The 18,495-nt window shown below is 39.2% G+C and overlaps 1 protein-coding gene and 1 long non-coding RNA gene across 3 annotated transcripts in view; one reads left to right on the forward strand and one right to left on the reverse strand.

Moving 5' to 3' along the window:
• CWC27 (CWC27 spliceosome associated cyclophilin) overlaps positions 1-6,290 on the forward strand; it is a 125,081-nt gene extending 118,791 nt beyond the window's left edge. The window contains exons 14-15 of one of the 2 annotated variants that reach the window (XM_087759919.1): positions 313-357; positions 5,875-6,007. In XM_087759919.1, coding sequence (XP_087616045.1) covers position 313 — 1 coding nt within the window. In that variant the 3' untranslated portion in view covers positions 314-357; positions 5,875-6,007. Of the gene's footprint in view, positions 1-312; positions 358-5,874 lie in introns of both variants that reach the window. The other variant, XM_087759918.1, reaches the window with a different exon arrangement.
• The window catches only part of LOC148055582 (uncharacterized), a 47,090-nt gene that overhangs the window by 14,566 nt on the left and 14,029 nt on the right, over positions 1-18,495 (reverse strand). The gene's annotated exons all lie outside the window — the stretch shown is intronic.

Below are 18,495 nucleotides of genomic sequence, written 5' to 3' on the forward strand. Positions count from 1 at the left end.
ACATGAGCTGCATTTCTGTCCACTCCCTATGTATCATGAGGGTGATGGGAGGAAACTGTTATAATGTTTCCTATGTTAATGCTTACAGTTTAACATACACATTTACAATATTTGAAGGAAAATGTTAGTGGCAGAATATAATTTAAGGACAACAGTAGTGCTTGAGTACCTCTCATTATTTTTCTTTTAAATATATGGTGCATTGGTAATAATTGAGAAAAGTAGGTAGCATGTTACTTGCAAGCAATATTGAACTCTGAAACGAATTGTAATACTAATAGTTATGGTCCATATTGGTCTCTCTTTTTTTAGACAGCCCGTACAATGCAAGAAGCAGCACTGAATTTCTTGACACTGGTACTTACTCCTGCTTTGTTCATTTTAAGCATCATGATGGAGAGAACCAATAACTTGCATGAAATGTAGCAATAATTTGCAAAATGCTGATACTGTAAATTTTATAGCAATGTGATTAGTAGCTTAATTCATTTAATCTGCATTTAGAAGTGGTGTGTGATTTTTGCCAATGTTCTGAGCACTGGTTTAGATGTACTGTCTGTAAGTAGTGCATTTTTAGTAACATACCGTTCTGCATTTGGGAAGTGAAAAGCTGCATGTTACTTTTTCTTGTTGCCTACTGATTGCAGAAACAAAGGATGTATCATGAGCTGCCATGTTTTATGCAGGCACCTCCAAATGAATCCTAGCTAAAACTGCTTAAGAAGTTACTGCTTCTCTGCCAAAAGCTACTACCTTCACAACAGAGTTGGCAGAATATAACTTTTGTCCACATCTGTTGATGATTTACTGCAAAGCTCAGCTGTTTAAAATGCTGACATAGATGAGTGCAAGATAATGTCCCAGGTGCTCCACTGAAGTGGCAGAGGCACCAGAGGGCATGCTGTGTGGAGGCACTTGTGCAAGGAAGGTTGAATGGGCAGCAGGTGAGCTGGGAACAGCCAACAGCTGTGTCAGTTTGATCATCAACTGTGGAATTAAGCAATGCAGCTTTGCACTTTCATTCAGTTAGTATAAAAATCACTGATGCATGCCATGCATTTGTACCTGGATATCCAAGCTTCATCACTAGTGCAAAAGCATAGTGCTTCTTTGCTCTTGCTGAGATTCAGAATGATTCAGTTCACTGACTGCCACTTCGGTTTGTCCCAAAGGGCGGTTCTGGAAAGGCCAGAGCTGTTGTGATACCAGAGTTCTGTTTATGCTACAGTTAACATGACTGCCACCTGTCAGCAGCTGGCTATGGTTCAGATCCAAGCATGGCTCATACATCTCAAAATCAGAGGGATTACTGTATATCATATCTTTTCTTACAAGTACCATCTCACCAGAGTAGTTCAAGAGAACACGATCTGTCTCCTGAATAAACTGGTTGAGTCTGCATGGAGAGCACTGTGTAGGTGGGGTTCATTCTTTGATGCACAGCTGGCAAATACGGTGTTGCCTATGCTAGACTATTGGACACACAGTTTAATCGTACTGTAATGGTTCTTGAATGCTTTCTGGTGTGCTGAAGTTTCTTTTTTAGCTTCAGTTGCAGCCAACATTCTCCCACTTATTACCTCCTAGAAAGTAATCGAACTGATCACCAAGGTAATGTATTAGTTACCACAGCTTAAGGACATATAGAAGCTACTCTGCTAGTAACTGTGAAGTCTTGTTTGCTGACTGTTGCAAAAATCACTATGTGAGAATATTACTAGGCCAGGAGAGTATCCACATATCTTTGAAAACCTGTGCAATCTCTGAAACCATCTTACATGAATTCAGGTATTTCACTTTAATGTTTCAAGACATTTCATTTTTGGAATACAGAAGAGAGCCAAGTACTGAATGTCCTTTAGTAACACTGAAGGAAAGAAGGAAAGAAGTGGAGCTGCTCCCCCATTACATGGGATAGAACAACGGTGAAAGTTTAGGATGCTGTCATCTGTCCGGGGTAACAATCAGCCCTCTCCAGCAATAAATCTGTGCTGAGATAGCTGGTTTTGATTTGCAGCACTATCTTAATAGAAGAGGTTAAGAAAATAATTTTGTGGTTACTTCTTCTAAAGAAAGTCAACAATTTGCACACCTAGATACTTTAAACCCAGAATCATCAGTTTGGCAAGCTATTTTATTACAGCTAGTTTTGAGCAAAAAAAAACGAGCTGCAAAACTTTTTTTTTCTTTTGAGTTTTGCATAGGAGAACTGACAACCTTTCATCCTTTAAATTTTGAAGAAAAAGTGTGTTTTAAAGTTATATGTCTCACTTGCTTAAAATGAACTGTCAACAAGCAGTGATAAGCACAAGTTAGTAGGTTCCTGAAGACCAGAAATGAAGAGATGAAGTTAGAGCTTTCAGCACAGTGACTACAGAAGCATGACTGGGCAGGCAGCTCCCCACAGAACCCAGTGCAGAAGGGAAGGGAGTTAAAAACCGAACAAGGAAAAGTCTCATGCAGCCTGTATTTGTGGAATAGCAGCCCTAACTCCGCACTTGGAAAATTATGCAAGTGCAAACTTTTGTTGGAGGAGCTTGAGTAAGATTATTGTAAATTCAAATAATTCATATAGAAATAATTATTAAATACTTACCATGTTCCTAAAAAAAGAAAACAATTTGAATTGGTTTTGGAAAATAGTATTCAGTGTGATTTACCATTTACATAGATACAAAACAGGTCTACCTCGGAAGATGTGTGACTTGCAAAGCATAAGCTTAAGTTCACATCAGGAAAATATTTTTTAAAATCTCCACCACAGTCTATGTTTATTTTGCTTTACCTATGAGATGGTACATCTGAAATTGATTCTGGGAATATCAAAAAGTTTCTTAATATTGGCTTATTTGTAATCACAGCCAGGAACACCTCAGTGGAAAGTTATGAATAAGAGTCAGAGACTATGACTTCTTTCAGCTCTTGGAGAGAAGTAAACATAGCTTAGTCTGAATCTACTGCATCTAATTTGCAAACTACCTGGGACACAGTATGACCTGACCCAAGAATCAGAAATGTATTTATTTTTAATTCCTATTAGTTGTATCCTGCAAGTGTGCTGTGACATTCTTTGAAAACCTGAGTTGATGAAATGGCTAAGTGTGACTACACTTCTACGTACACTTATATAACACACTCTAAAACCACTCACCAAGGGATGACTCCATCTTTTTAGGCCTGTATTTTAATTCAGACTAGGATAGTGTGATTTGGTATGTGTTCTTAAAAAAATATTCAAATGCTCATCTTTAATAAGTTGAGAAGAATATGACAAATGCAGAAAGCATGTTAACTAAAATAAATTACTTCAGTCCCTCCACTGTGAGACAATGTTTTTATAATTAAACTACAAATACGCAATCATGAGTCACTCTGATGGTACATTATGTTAGTCTGAATTGTAGATATGACTAAAAAAAAGTAAGTTTTGGTGTTAGTTGTGTGTACAGGGTTATAAACTACTGAAGTTTTATACACTGGAAACAACTCTTCAGTATTTCCATAGGACAAGGTAATATGCAGGCATGCTGACAATGCTGTACAATACATGATTTATGAAACCCACATGTCAAGAATCAATTGTGTTGAAAAGTCTCAATTTTTGTTTTTAAGGTTTTTCTAAAGCATTCAAACAGATCCCATATAGTCTATAGCTTTGAGTTTTGTGTGGTTTCTTTAATAGTACTATATTGTAATTTACAGTAACTGAGCTGGTACTCTCTCCCAACCTTTCTTTATGTATGGAGATTTGCACTAGAGCTCTCTGAAAAATCTGTTTAATTCAGGACCTCTTACATGTTGCAGGAGACTGATAAAGCAGTATTTCATTGGCCACAAAAGTTTAATTTTAATACTGGCTTGTTTTTCCTGGATTTTCTGTCACAAAGTCTGTAGACAAAGACATGTAATGCTATAAAGATTGATATGCTTAGATTCGGTTCAGTATAGTTCTTAAGTTGTCCCATCGAAGTCAAAGACGTTTTTGCAATTGCTTAATACAGAATCCAAACACAAGTAGGGTTTTTGCGTAGGCATGTTTGTTTGCACTGAAAAATCTTTTGTTTTGTTTGGTTTTTTTTTTAATTGAACATATGACCTTTATACTTGCTCTCCTGGTTCATAAGTAGCAATCAATAGGTTTACAATCGGTCAACTTATAAACATCTTTGGTTTGGTTTTCTTCTTTTTTCCTCCCACCTCTCTTTAAGTAGAGTAAATAATTTATAGTTTCATTTACGATTTTGTTTGTCCAAGCTAAAACTCGTAGTCTCGTAGTTTTCTGACAGCTTCTGTATTAATCCTCATCTCAGTGGCACCTGCTAATAGGGCCATAGTTGATAAGCTCCAGGCTTTCATGCCACTGACTACAGCTAACAAACTACTTTTCACTCCAGGTTATCATAGAATCATAGAATGGTTTGGGTTGGAAGAGACCTTTAAAGGTCATCTGGTCCAGCCCCCTGCAATGAGCAGGGACATCTGCAACTAGATCAGGTTGCTCAGAGTCCTGTCCAACCTGGCATTGAATGTTTCCAAGGATGGGACATCTACCACCTCTCTGGGCAACCTGTTCCAGTGCTTCACCACCCTCACTGTAAAAAATGTCTTCCTTATATCTAAGTCTGAATCTACCCTCTTTTAGTTTAAAACCATTACCCCTTGTCCTATTGCAACAGGCTGTACTGAAAAGTCTGTCCACATCTTTCTTATAAGCCCCCTTTAAGTATGGAAAGGCTGCAATAAGATCTCCCCGCAGCCTTCTCTTCTCCAGGTTGAACAGCCCCAGTTCTCTCAGCCTTTCCTCATAGCAGAGGTGTTTCATCCCTCTGATCATTTTTGTGGCCCTCCTCTGGACCCGCTCTGACAGGCCCATGTCTTTCCTGTGCTGAGGACCCCACAGCTGGACGCAGTACTCCAGGTGGGGTCTCACCAGAGCAGAGTAGAGGGGCAGAATCACCTCCCTCGCCCTGCTGGCCACGCTGCTTTTGATGCAGCCCAGGAGACGGCTGGCTTTCTGGGCTGCGAGTGCACATTGCTGGCTCATGTCCAGCTTGTCATCCACCACCACCCCCAAGTCCCTCTCCACAGGGCTGCTCTCAATCCCTTCATCCCCCAGCCTGTACATCAGTACCAGGGGTTGCGCTGACCCAAGTGCAGGACCTTGCACTTGTCCTTGTTGAACCACATGGACCCACTTCTCGAACTTGTAATGGTGATGTTTTCAGATCACTGGGAATTTGCTGAATTGGGGAAATATCAAATGGGGGGACAATTTGTAATCAACAGTAGAAAAAACATTGGATTGAATAAACCATTCGTTTAGTCTGGTATTCAAAGAATTAAAAAGCATGATCTGAACCAAGTTAAGGTGGAGCAGCAGGGCGTGAAGCATTCCCTTTTTGATCTTCTGTGTACCTACTTCAAGCATTTTCCATGCAAGCTCTTCCCCCCTTTTGTGGAACCCTAATGATGAAAGGCAGTCCAAAGTGACTAATAGGAAAACTTGAGAAACCCTCCCTGTTCCTGTGAAAATTATTCAGTACATTTGGGAAAATACGTTACATAGAAAAAGACAAGACAAGAGGGTTCAGTACATGAAATAAAATCCAGCAGACCAAACTCTAGCTGTGTTTTTCAAAATGGGTCTTCACAAAAGTGGTTACCTTATAATATTAGGGTCTACTAAGAAAGAAAAAAACCACATAAACAAAAACAACAACAACAACAAAACAAACAAAAAAAACCCATAAAAACTTGGATATTTTTTGCTGTGCACAAAAATAAGTCACAGTGCTAAAATCTTGCCATGCATATTGTACAAGTAATAACTTTCCATTCTTTCACTGTGTTTGAGCTATGTTGGTTTTTTTGTAGGATGTCGCATGTACTGCAGTTCGAAGATAGACGCAGGAAGGTGAAAGATGCAAGCATGCAGGATGAAGACACTTTTGAGATCTATGATCCACGGAATCCTGTAACTAAGAGGAGAAGGGAAGAAAGCAAGAAGATAATGAGAGAAAAAAAGGAAAGGAGATAAAAAGAATGTAAAGCTAGCCAGAGCTGCCTTGAAATGTGACTGCAATAAAGCACTGGCTCTTTTGTAAGCTGTAGTTCCTAAAAATATCACTGGACAAGTGTGAAAAGGAATCTCTGAAGAACCTGTCGTGCAGTTTTGAAGCGGAGCTATCATTTGTTTCTTAAGTTGTGCAGTCAAGTGCTCTCAGTGCATTCATTATCCAACCTCTCTAAAGGTTTTTAGAATTATGTATTTAATAAAACAGCTGACTTGACTTTTGTCTGTACTTCAATTACAATAGTCACCATCATTGTTTAATCAACATATGATAATCAAAAAGTTTTCAACATAATGAATGAGAATTTGTCTAAGGGTGAAATTAGAAGACAGAAACCCCATCTGCAGGCTTTTAAGATTTTCTGAAAGTATCATTTTAGTTATTTCTGTTATTATTTGAAAAGGCATATAAACATTACAGCAGTAAACGCTGCCAGCCTGAACCAGTCTGTCACAGAATTAAGATGATGCACTTGCAGAACTCCTTAGAATGGTCCCAGCTTTCTTGAAACAAACTAAGTTTAACTTGAGAATTTGGTTATTTTCTCCTTCTTTTGAAATACATATTCCAATACAGATCCCAGCTTGGGAAGCTGGGATAATACACAATTTGCGGACTGTTATTTCACTATCTGTACCACATGAATAAAAGAAGAATCTGAATGTACTGTAGTGGTTGCTGTTGCAATACCAGAAACATCCCTCTGGTAGAATTTTCACTGTAAAGTAGCTGGTAATGAAAATTGGTTTGTTAATTAGTCCAGTACAGAAACAAAAAAAAAAAAATGTGATCAGTCTCATTAAAAACATAACCCTGTTTTTAACAATTATGTTACCATCTAAAAATGAACATTTCAAGTTTCTGTCTATAGACTTTCCACAGATTTTTCCCCCCTGGGTGCTAGTATTTTTACAGAAAAAAGGGAATTTTCAGTGCTCCTTCCTTACAGCATTTCTGACGCCTCAGAAGCATGGACTACCCGTATGGGCAATAGCTGAAGAAGAGTGAGCACAAATGGGCAAGGTCATTAAAAAGTGCAACCAGAGGAGTGTTTTACTGTTGTTGTTTTTAGAACAAGTTCAGTAAGGTATGGTGTCCTTATCAAACTGCCACTGCCAAATTTCTCGATAGGGTCTGAGGTGTGAGATACATAAACCTGCATTGGTGGGTTAATATGGCCCAAATGTCAGAGGTTAGATTAATACAGACTATTGCTTTAATGTGCGGTGCAACCTTTGAGATAAGAAGAAAACTTGGAGGTGTGATGTGAGATCCTGTATAAAGCTGTCATTATCCTCCTCTTAGGCTGAGTGAATTATACTGTACCATGGTGTGAAGATGTTAAGAGGGGTTACATTCTTAAACACAGCCATTCACAAACTAGTGAGTCAAAGTTTTTTAATCATTAAGTCATTTTCTGTCAGGCTGCTGTTGGCAAAATCAAGAACATCTAATGTCACATGATGTTATCTCTATTCATTGCTTTGTGGAGAAAATTTTAAGAGACTCATTACAGGAAATGAGGATATCAAACCCCCATTCTGATGGGGATGGGCGGGAGGAAGAGAGAGAGTGTGTGTGCGTGTTGGCAGAGGAGGTCAGCATGGGGGAAGCGAGGGCTAGATCTAGCAAGAAACTTGAGCATCAATTCCAGGAGACAGCTACTGCCCCTGTAATAGAAAAATGTTCTAATTACATATTTTTCCTGTAAGCTAAAGTAGGATGCATGAGTCAATGAACAGGCAAGTTGACTAACACCCCTTTCAGCTGAATCTTTTTGCTGACTACCTGCAGCAGCTCTGTGTGTGCTGTATTAGATGATTCCTGTTTTTAAGCACTAGACAAGCACAAGGAGAAAAGCTTAACTCAGGGTTTAGGGCTCTGCTCAATAGGAAGAGGTCTGAAAGGCTGGACCTTGCATACACAGGACTGATCACAAGAACAAGAGAGTAACTATTGACATTTTCTTGATAAGTGAAGTGTATATTGAAAATCAGTAAACATTTTTCCAGAGATAATATATCTTATGTAATTAATGCTACAGTTGAAACCAAATGTGTTGCCTGTTGAAGATAATTCTAAGTACTACCATGTTACGGTTTGTGCTAGGAGAGCACAAGGGCTGGCCCCAGTGGAAGGATGCCTATCCCAAGCAGCTGTCTTTCCTATGTCTGATGAATATCACTTCAGTTGTAATGGGCATTTACTGCATTAAGCCCAGGTTCCCAGTAGTAAGCTGGCATGTGCTTTGCACTAAGGCTGGCTATCTGGACACAAAGGAGGAAAGCCTTTCAGAAAGTGGAGTGGAGTGGAAAGGAAGTGGAGTTTGGTTTCAGGGTTTTTTTAAAATGAGGATTGGGACCAGCTTCCCTGGCAGTTTGCATTTGGCTCTGTACCAAACCCATACATAAGGGTAAGGATATCTGGATTAAAATCCTTCCATTTTCTTGTGACTGTGAATGGAAAATTCACTTTACCTTGATGGGGACATCTGGAAATGCCAGGCCCTGGATGCTTCGTGAAGATATTTGGACTACTCGTCTATAAAATCAGTCCTGCACCACAAGGGCTTGGCACAGAGCCTTGTGCAGGCAGAACTTGCCATGAGGGAGCATCAATGAGAAATGTTACAAATAAATTAATTCAAGCATTTTTTGGTTATCAATTCTATGTGATAAAAATATTTTATAATACTTATTTCCCAGATACATAGAGTCTCTAAACAGTTTTTAATAATTGCAAGTGATTGTTACAAGTGATACCAGTCTTCATGGCTGATCAGCCTTGCATAGTATTTCACAGTGTTAATTGAATAAGCTTCTCTCAGAGTTCTAATTTCACCTGTATTAATGCCAATCGATATTTCTGCTAGAAGATAAAAGCATCTGCCTTTATTCCTTCCCTAGGGAAAGAACAAAACTATGCTTGTAGGAAAGAAACCACACCTACACAGTAAAGTTACCTTCCATTTCTAAGGCAGGCAATTTTAATAGGGATCCCTGTCCTTATTTCATCTTCATTCAACCCAGTGACAAAACTTCCCTAGCACTAAGGACGGACATACACTACACTATGAGAACATCAGAAATGTGTTAAAACTAGCAGACAGCTAATCAATTGAGAATCTCCTAGAAATGGGATAAGGTGTCTAAATTTTATTCATTTCACTAAGGCAAAAGTAGTTCTGCATTTCATTTAGGGGAGGTCTGGAGTGAAGTTATGAAAAGCTGATGTTGGAAGCACACTCTCAAGTAACTTAAACTCAACACCGAAGAGTAAGAACCTCGAAGAAAGAGATTGAAAAGATGACAGTTCCCTGAACAACTAGTTTGCAATGTCACAGCTAGCTCCTATACTGCCAGTAACAATCCTGCCTGTCTCCCATACTGCTAGGCTAGCAGAAGCATCTTTTAACTCAAAACTATTTCATTCATCGTCTGATGTTGCTATAGCTACATAAAATGTTGAATGCTACAGGATTGCAGTATTTTTTATAGACTATGAAATACATATGCTCAGAGTTACACCGTTTATTGTCAATACTGAAAAGCTGGTGGGAAATGCATTGTGGGCAGGTGTCCCATTCTCTGTGAAGCAGAAGTCTTGTGCTAGGTTAGTGGCTGAAAACTGAACAAACAGTCTGGTTTGTGGCTGTAGAAAGAATTTGTTCTATGGTAGTGAGATTTTTCACTAAATATGTTTTCTTGAATCTTTTTATTAAGCATCTCCCACGTTCCACCCTGGCGGCTAGCACCTCACCTATCTGTATACATATGCGAGCATAATTTCTACATAGTTGGAACATGTAGCTAGGAACATGTCTGTGCACTATTAATACAAAACCAGTGTTCTGGCACGCACTTGTGAAGTTTTCCTTTCTAAAAGATGCTACTTATGTGCACAGCTCACCCAGCTTGAAGATGCACACCACAATGCTGGTATGTAAATAATTTCTGTGAAAAAGTCACTGTTTAAAATTGCAGGGTATGCTCTGCTTCCCGACCACCACCACCTGCTTTTTTGAGTACTCATTTCAATGCACTAAAAATGGTGTCAGTCCAAACTAGGGCTGAATTTTGAGATAGAGCACAAAGGCCAGGGCTACCTATTTTTAGTGGCAGCTAAATTGCAATTTCAATACATACTAGCTTTGCTGCCAACACAGTGGGCCAGTGTCTACAGTCTGTGAGACTGAGTCCTTCCGTCATGCCTGCCTTCGATGTAATGGGGCCTTTCATTTCATTAGAGGGAATTTAACTTTCCTAAATTAAAAGAACGGGTGGGGGGAAAGTCTTACGTCCCTGCACAGAGCATTCTGTTGGTAAAGTTGACATTTTTGTTTCCAGATCAGCTGCATTTCAAGTAGGTAAGGTCCTTCTAGGCTACATCTGGTAATAGAAAGATCCTCAAGAACAGCGTAAAGGTTTGCCTCACAAATCCTGTCGGTGATGCCAACAGCTAGTACAATGTGCCCTTTCTGCTTTGGAGCTAAAAAAACCCTGAAGTACAGCTGAAGCTGGCTTATTTCTGCTGAATAGCCACTACGCCTAGGCTGCTAGGGGTGTAGTCTGCAATGCCACATTACGTAGCTTTCCCTGAGCTGCTGGATTACAGCACGAGCAGGTTTGGGAAGAGGTTGTTCCGATACTGTCTCACTTCCCCAGTAGAAGGGTGTCTGAACTCTGATGGTTAAAGTAACTCCACACTAATGCTGTCTGCCTTCGTCTAGAGGACCTCAAATTTGCAGGAGACACAGTTATGTTTTGGCAACATAAAAACTAGCTTCAGACAGAATGGATAGCTCCAGACTCTGCCTCATTCTGGCAGAGACATGTGAGTCTGTCGTTACTTAAATGATGACAGACTTGGGCTGTTAGAAGATGAGGAGACTCCTATGTGCATATTCTCAGTAAAAGATGTAGATATTTGCTTATATCTTTCACTGTAACAAAACACGAACTGATCATTCAGTGGCTATGCTTATAAGGTTCCTGCTGAAGTGTATACAGCACAGAGGATGTAAACTGAAAAGTGAGACCATGTCTCCTGATGGTTCTTATCCTGGTGTAGAGTGTTAGACCAACCAGGAATATCTACCAAATGTTGCCAGTTAAACACAAGAGGCTGAGCGTATTCTATAGCCAGGATGTACATTGGAAAGAGATGACACTGAAGTTCCTTGAGGAGGACTGGGAGCACTGGTGACAAGTAGCCATCACCACCCTGAAGTGCAGCCTCCAGCTCCCTGCTGCTCAGCATACATGTGAAGTCATTCAGGCTGGGTAGGAGGAACTGCCTTACCACAGTGCTGTTGCTGCTCCCATGGCCTCCTCTTCCAGCAGCTACATTACCCAGGCTCAGCTCAACAGCTAATTTACCTTCCTTCTCAGGCAGCATTTCGGCCCAAAAAGTCCCCTGGTGAGCGCATGCTCGTGTCCATCAACTCTCATTCCATTTTTGAATGTAGATGATCATCCTTTGATAACACACTCCTGCCCTGCCAGTACCATGAGCTCACCAGTCTAGTGCCGTAAAGTGATTCCCTTTCAGTTATCCTGGTCAGATGTGCCATATTCCAGCTTGCTGGTCGCAAATTCTTCATGCAGACAGACATAAACCTCATACCCACGGTGGGGCTCTCTGACCAATAACCTCTGGTCACAAAATCTGCAAGGCACTCAGGGCAGGTGGCACGCAGCCTGTCAGTGGCCAACAGCCTGTGCACCTCAGCTGCTGTCACAACAGAATAGCTTTCTGAATTAGTTTTCTTTTTCACAGTACTGTGAAACAAATACTTTTGTTCTTGACAAGATTTCTCTTCCACTTCAGTATCCATCACAGATGGGGTTTTCCATTTGATTTTGCACCTTTTCTTTTTTTTAGAACCCTCTCACATGGCACAAGTTTCATTAATAGAGTATGTTTAAAAAGCTAATTTAGAGTATGTATGTTAGCTACTGCACACTTGTGCAGGTCTTTCTTGTGCATCTCACACAGATGTGTAAGAATTGCTTTCTGCCTCCCCAGACTTCACCACCACACTTTCTTGTCATCGTGCCTTCCGTGTCAGCCACTATTACTGAAGGGCCAGAGGAAGGATTTATAGCCTCCTCCTCCTCCCCCTTTTGAAATGGATAGCTATTACATCTATAGCTAGGCTCTGCCCCACTGCTGCATTTTATTTTATGTGCATGTGTAGTTTCTGTACATACTACAAATGCAAAAAAAAACCCCAAAACCAAACACCAAACCCTGAAGTCAAAGCTTCAGTGAGTAGACTTATAATTGATATTTTAACTTTCTTATGTTTAAAACACTTTCTCTGTATATCTCATTTTTTTTCATTCCTGAAACACATACTGAAATAGCATTGTACCAAAAGCACTTTCTCTGTTCACACTTGATCCTACCTTTAAGTCATATATAAAGGATGAAAGCTGGAAGCTGAAGCTGCTAGAGATACCTAATATGCCAGACTGTTACACTAAACTGACATTACTTGACTAAGTATGAAGTGTCTGCTACTCAGAAAAATCTGACCACGGAATGAGGATCTTCTGATTGTAACCTACAATTGGTATCTGGTACTCCACCAAAGCAGTACAAAAGTCTGAAAGCTAATTTTTGGGAAATATATTCAAGCCTGTCCTTTCCGTTTTTTAAACATAAATTGGTTGATAGTAACCTTCTACTCCTAAAGCACTGTTAAAAAAAAGCACAAGGACCCTACCTTAACAACATAAATTTACAGACATGAAAGGAGACTGCAAACAAGACAGCACCTTCTCAAAAAAAACCACCCCACCCCCCCAAAAAAAAAACAAAACAAAAAAACCCCAAAACCCCAAAAAATCTGTTCTTAAACCTCAATGAATCAGAAAAAAAGTTGCATTTTTATGAATAAACTGTCCAAATCTAAATGAAGGAATTTTGCAGTATGGGGAAGGTAGAGGGAAAATCTTCTGTTCTTGACTTTGAAGATCACATGGAAGAGAAAACCACTCCTGATATAAAGAGCTTCTACTATGGTTTCTATTTTTAATTTATGAAATGCACTGGCTGTGGAACAAAGCAAGATATGACAGTTATATTCCTCAGTCAACGAGAGTCATGAACTTGAAAGTCCAGTCCAATATTTATAAGGTTATTTAAACTGTACACTTGCTCCCCTTTATGATTTGTTTGTAGTAGTAAAAGGGCACAGATACAGAATAGCCCTAGGATAGCCTTTAGTTTTGGCAGCTTCATTTTGGCAGCAATAAACTGAAGCTCTTTATATTGAACGCAGTCTGGAAGATCCCGTTTTTGCAGCAGCTATTGAAAACTTGGCTCCAAAATCATGTATGCTCTTCTTCAGAAGTAACTTCTGAGGCAAACAGATTTTAATACAACATTGCACTCAAACGATACTTCTTTCACCTGCTTGGACTGAGTGGCTGTCTACGTTCTTGGCAAGCAGTGAGAGACACTGATTCACAAGTGATCTTGTATTTTTCCCATTTCTTCTTTTTTGCAGCTTCACTGCGTGAATGGCCTGTATGACCTGACCTGTATTATCAGGTATTGCGCCCTTCTGTCTCTAAAGTTATTTCACTGGAATGGCAGAGAATAACAGTCAGTATATGTATAGTCATTTTAAAAAAATATTTTCATAACAGCTACACTATACTCTACCTTACAGTTGCAGAATATACAAACCAAAAAGTTTACACATTAAGCACAAGCATTACTTCAAATGATAAAGCGTGGATTGGTCCCATTTGTTCTTACAAACTGGAATAGACATGGCAATGTGGTATAGTAAGCATGAACATCTGAATAACAATTCAGGTGGATCAGCTGGTAAATGTGATAGTCAACTATAATATCTCTCCCTGCCCTACAGATTAGGAAGACAGTTTTTAAGATGATTGACCCTTGAGGGGAAACAGAAATATGCATGTTTCAATAGAAAGCAAGATGTTGTTATCTAGAGCATCCAAACAATCAAGTTATCCCTGAATGACACAGAAAAACATTTGAGAGAGCTGTAAAAGAGAGAGGAAAAAATAATTCTGACCCAACTATTCCAGACTTATATTTATAATGTAGGCAGAAGAGTCTCCTTCCAGTGTTTCATATCATTCTCTTTTACAAAGACAAAAATCATCAGACAGAAAAACCTCAGCAAGCAATGTTTGCCTTTGCCAAACAAAGAATTTACATAAATGTCAGCAACTAAAATAAAAACCCCAAACCAGCTTACTTCAACCTCTAAATCTGATGCACAGTACTGTTTTTTGTTTAATTTCAGGTGGTTTCACTGCTACAAGATGAGACCTCATATACCAGAGGGACCATAATATACTACCTCACTGTCATATAATTTAGGCTCAGTCATACCTCAGACAATATTTTTATAAGGTCACTTTGCAAAAGTATGTCTGGCCTATCCAAATGACAATATTATTTATGCCAAAGGTTTCACTTTAGGGATGGAAGTATTCCAACTACTGTTTAATAGGCTATATGGAGAGGCTAAGAAAACATCATTTGTTGCACACACAGCTTATGTATATAATATAGAACTAAAGAGTACAGACTGATCATTGGCAATACAGCCTAAAACTGGCCTCAGTGAAAAAAGCCACAAAAGCAATGAGCTTTTGAGTTTTCCTCTCTGATGTTATTTTTGGAATTCCTGAGCGTAACCAGAAATATGAATGCACAAGTGAGAAATACATCTGAATTCAGTAGCTACCTGGATATTCAAAATGCAAAAGATATTTTTCAAATAGAGTTTGTAACACAGGCGTATGACTTTTTGCAAGCAGACAGGACAGCATATTCTCAGCTACAGTCTTAGAACAGGGAATGGAGAGGAGAGGAACGGCAGGAACTTGGATAAAAAGCTTTAGAAACACTGAGATGAAGACAATACACTCTTCATAGCCAAAGTAATTAGTACCTGACCAAGTGTTTCAGAAGGCAATTAGAAGGTAAAGTAAAACAAGCACGTTTCTTTCTTCTCAAGCTCTTTTCTTAGAAGACACGATTCATCCATGGAATTTGTAACAGTTTTTCTGGTAAACTACACTTCTTCACGGGCTGAAACCTGCACTACAAATTCATCATTGTTACTGACAAAAATTATGGTAAGAATGCAACATATTTTTATGGTGTGAAATCTGTCTAGATATTAGTACTGATTCTTGTGACTGGTGCTGTTTAAAAGGCTAATTTATTCAGGAAGGATTGTGTTTTATTGCACTAACAGGAGTTATCATTGAATACTTATCTGTTCATAAAGCTCAACTTAAAAATTGGAGGAAGTGTTTGTTCCTGTGACTCTATCGTTCTTCAAGGATTTATTCCTTAAGGAAAGCCACTTGCCCGCTGTCATAATCTCTTCCGTGTGCCCAGAAGGATCCTGATTCTCATGCTCAGTGACTGAGATTACAAAATCCACACAAGACAAGCACCGCCATATACACCAGAATATTACAGCACTTGAAAATCAACTGGCATCCAAACAATCCCAGTGCATCAGACTCATTAGGATAGTGTAAGTAAAATTTGGAGGAACAGAAGCACAAGAGGAGACCCCACAGGTTAAGGAAGGAGCTGGAAAAATACAGTAACAGTGTAAGGATCTTAGCCAGGCAACCATGGTTCATAGGCATAGGAAAACCCAGCCAGGCACTTTGAGTAAAAGTGCATGGCATAAGAGGCTTCACAATACATAATATATTCACTACGTAATATTCTATGATAGTTCTGCTTTCAATATAGAAATTAATATTTATTTATCCTACAGAACTGTGGAATAGCTGCCATTCTTCCTCTATTATGGTGCCATTTAAGTTCATGCTTTTTGACAGTGCCAAAACATGCAGAAATTCGGGACTTTTTACCATATGAGAAAAACTGCAAAAGGGCAAGCAACCATTTTTTTGGTTTTGAGAATGCTTTTTGTGAACTGTTAGTCAAAGCAGCAACATTACCGAGACTGGCAGCAGACAGCGAAGTGTTGCTCTCCCACATCTGGCCATTCTGGTGTTTAGGTCTGATCTATATGTCACGAAAAGCAGTGGGCCTCTCAGTTGTCAGATCACAGGTTTAGTTCAGGTTCCAAAAAGGAGGAGGAGAGCCAAGGAATGAGCTTCGATAGTGACAAACTGTTTGCTATTTCCACAATAATACCATGTGGCTTTTGCAGTCATGGCCCCCTGTGACCACAGAAAACCACAAGCATTCAGATCCATTTGAGTAAGCCAGTATAATATCACACAGCTATGGACAGGCAGCATGTGGGTCCTGGTCACCCTGTGTGGAATGTAGTTTTAGAAGAAAAATATGTTAAACTACTCGGCTGAAGGTCAAGTCCGAAGACATCTCACACAGAGACTCAGTGCCTCAAGTTATCTATTGATTTCTACCTTGAATACCTGAAGTATACATTTTCTGAATGGTATGAATGCATCTAAAAAGAGAGCTTGGAGGCTGAGGCAGTATTTATTCACAGACTAATGAATAAATATGCACTATACCCCTCAGAAATATAGGCAACATTAGGAAGGAAGAATAGAGGCAGCAACTCTGATCATGGAAAAAAAAGGATTATATTGTACAAAGGTAAACATGACAAATAAAAGTTAAATCTAGGCTCATTTAACAGTACTGAAGTAATTAAGAACCTTTAGTACCACAGGTACGCCAACAGTAAGTGGAGCTTTGTATGACACAAATATTCCTGAAGCTTCTTTTTTCATGCTTTCTTGGCTTTGTGCTTACATAGAGCACCCTCTTTCTACTGAGTGTTCCAAATAAGTTACTTATAGCTACTAAGCATGATTTCAGGTCAGAACAGACAGGACATAATCAAATGTACCTACATAATTTAAAAGAGGGGTTTGCCTAACCTCTCTCCCTCAGTACTCCACACTTCCCCAACACAGTGTTTTCCAACGCATGACCATTCTTGTCTACAGAAATATTTTCCTAAAATCTTAGCTAACACTCCCTTGCTTCCCTATAACTTCTTGTACCACTCTGGATGAATAACCTTTTCCTCTCTGCAGCAATATTTTACGTATTGGAAGATTTATCGTGTCTACTCTCAACTTTTTCTTCTCTAGAATAAACAATCCCAAATTTTTAGTTCTTTCCTTAACAGTCGTGTTTTGTATATCTCTAAATCATCCCTACTGATCTTTGCTGGCTTTTCTCCCAGCTGCCCTGCATTTTTCTTTACGTGTGGTACCTAAAGAAGGCTGGACACAGCAGTCTAGCGAAAGCCTTACTAGTGCTAAGAATAAAGGAATGAATCGTAACGTACAGCACTCCTGTCTATTCATCCAAACATGGGCTTTGCTTCCCCCTTCTCCATTGAGATAATTTTTTAAATTATTTTCAGCTTGTGAACCATCATAATTCTCAAATCCTTTGCTAGTACCCTACTGGTTAGCAGTTATTTTTTATTTGAGCAATTGTTTATTCCCAAGAGAGGTATTGAGTATTTATCTATATTGAACCACACCCTATCTTGGGGGGATGTTTTTTCAATTAGTTGCAATCATTATGAATTCTAGTCTTATTCTCCAGCATGTTTGCAGACCCTTCTAGCTGTAGTTTTGCGTAGACAATACTTCCTAGATTGTTTATCAGAATGCCATATGAGACAGGTCAAACTACAAAAATTAAACTTACATTACTTCTCTGCTATCTGCAAGCCCTGTTACCATACACTAGAAGGAAATTAGGTAATCAAAGTAAATTCATGCTATCAAAGCTATGTGCAATTTCATCATGTTCTGAAGAATAATCTGAAGTGAAAAAATCTACTCCTTGGAAGGAAAATATTTGCTGAAATGCAATTTATCCTTAGTATGATATCGTCTGTGTAAGATAAATGCTTTTCAGAGTTCACTAAATCCAGCAGCATGAACCAAGTTAACACAGAGTGGAGGCCTAAAGCCTGATTAGCCACAGGCATCAGTCACAGGCCACAGGCCTGTGGCCTTTTTAGTCAGACTTAAAGCCTGATTAGCCACAGGCTATCAGTCACAGGCATTTCTTTTCCCCAGGTGTGTCACAAACAGTGGCAATATAACCTCTGGCTGCAAATTGCAAGAATCCAAGCTTAAGTCCTTTAAACTGGCTGGATGAATGTATGAAACTGAATCAAAAGCCAGCTCTGGGTCTGAATAGATGGTATGATGGAGGCAAGCACTACTGAGCTGTCTCAATCGTTTTATGTCAGCAAGGGTACAGAGCTCCTTCTGAAAAAAGGCAATCTGTAGAGGCTTATTCCTTGCATTGACATGGCAAATTGTGTCATGTAGACACAGTAACTAAAACAATTTCGTTTCCTATATGTCCTCATATGAATGGTTATAATTCCTCTTACCAATGAAAAAGGTGAAAAGGCAAAGAATTAAAG

The sequence above is a fragment of the Nipponia nippon genome, unplaced genomic scaffold (assembly GCF_047370975.1).
Source record: "Nipponia nippon isolate SJK-2023a ecotype South Korea unplaced genomic scaffold, ASM4737097v1 scaffold_20, whole genome shotgun sequence".
Taxonomy (NCBI): Eukaryota; Metazoa; Chordata; class Aves; order Pelecaniformes; family Threskiornithidae; genus Nipponia; species Nipponia nippon.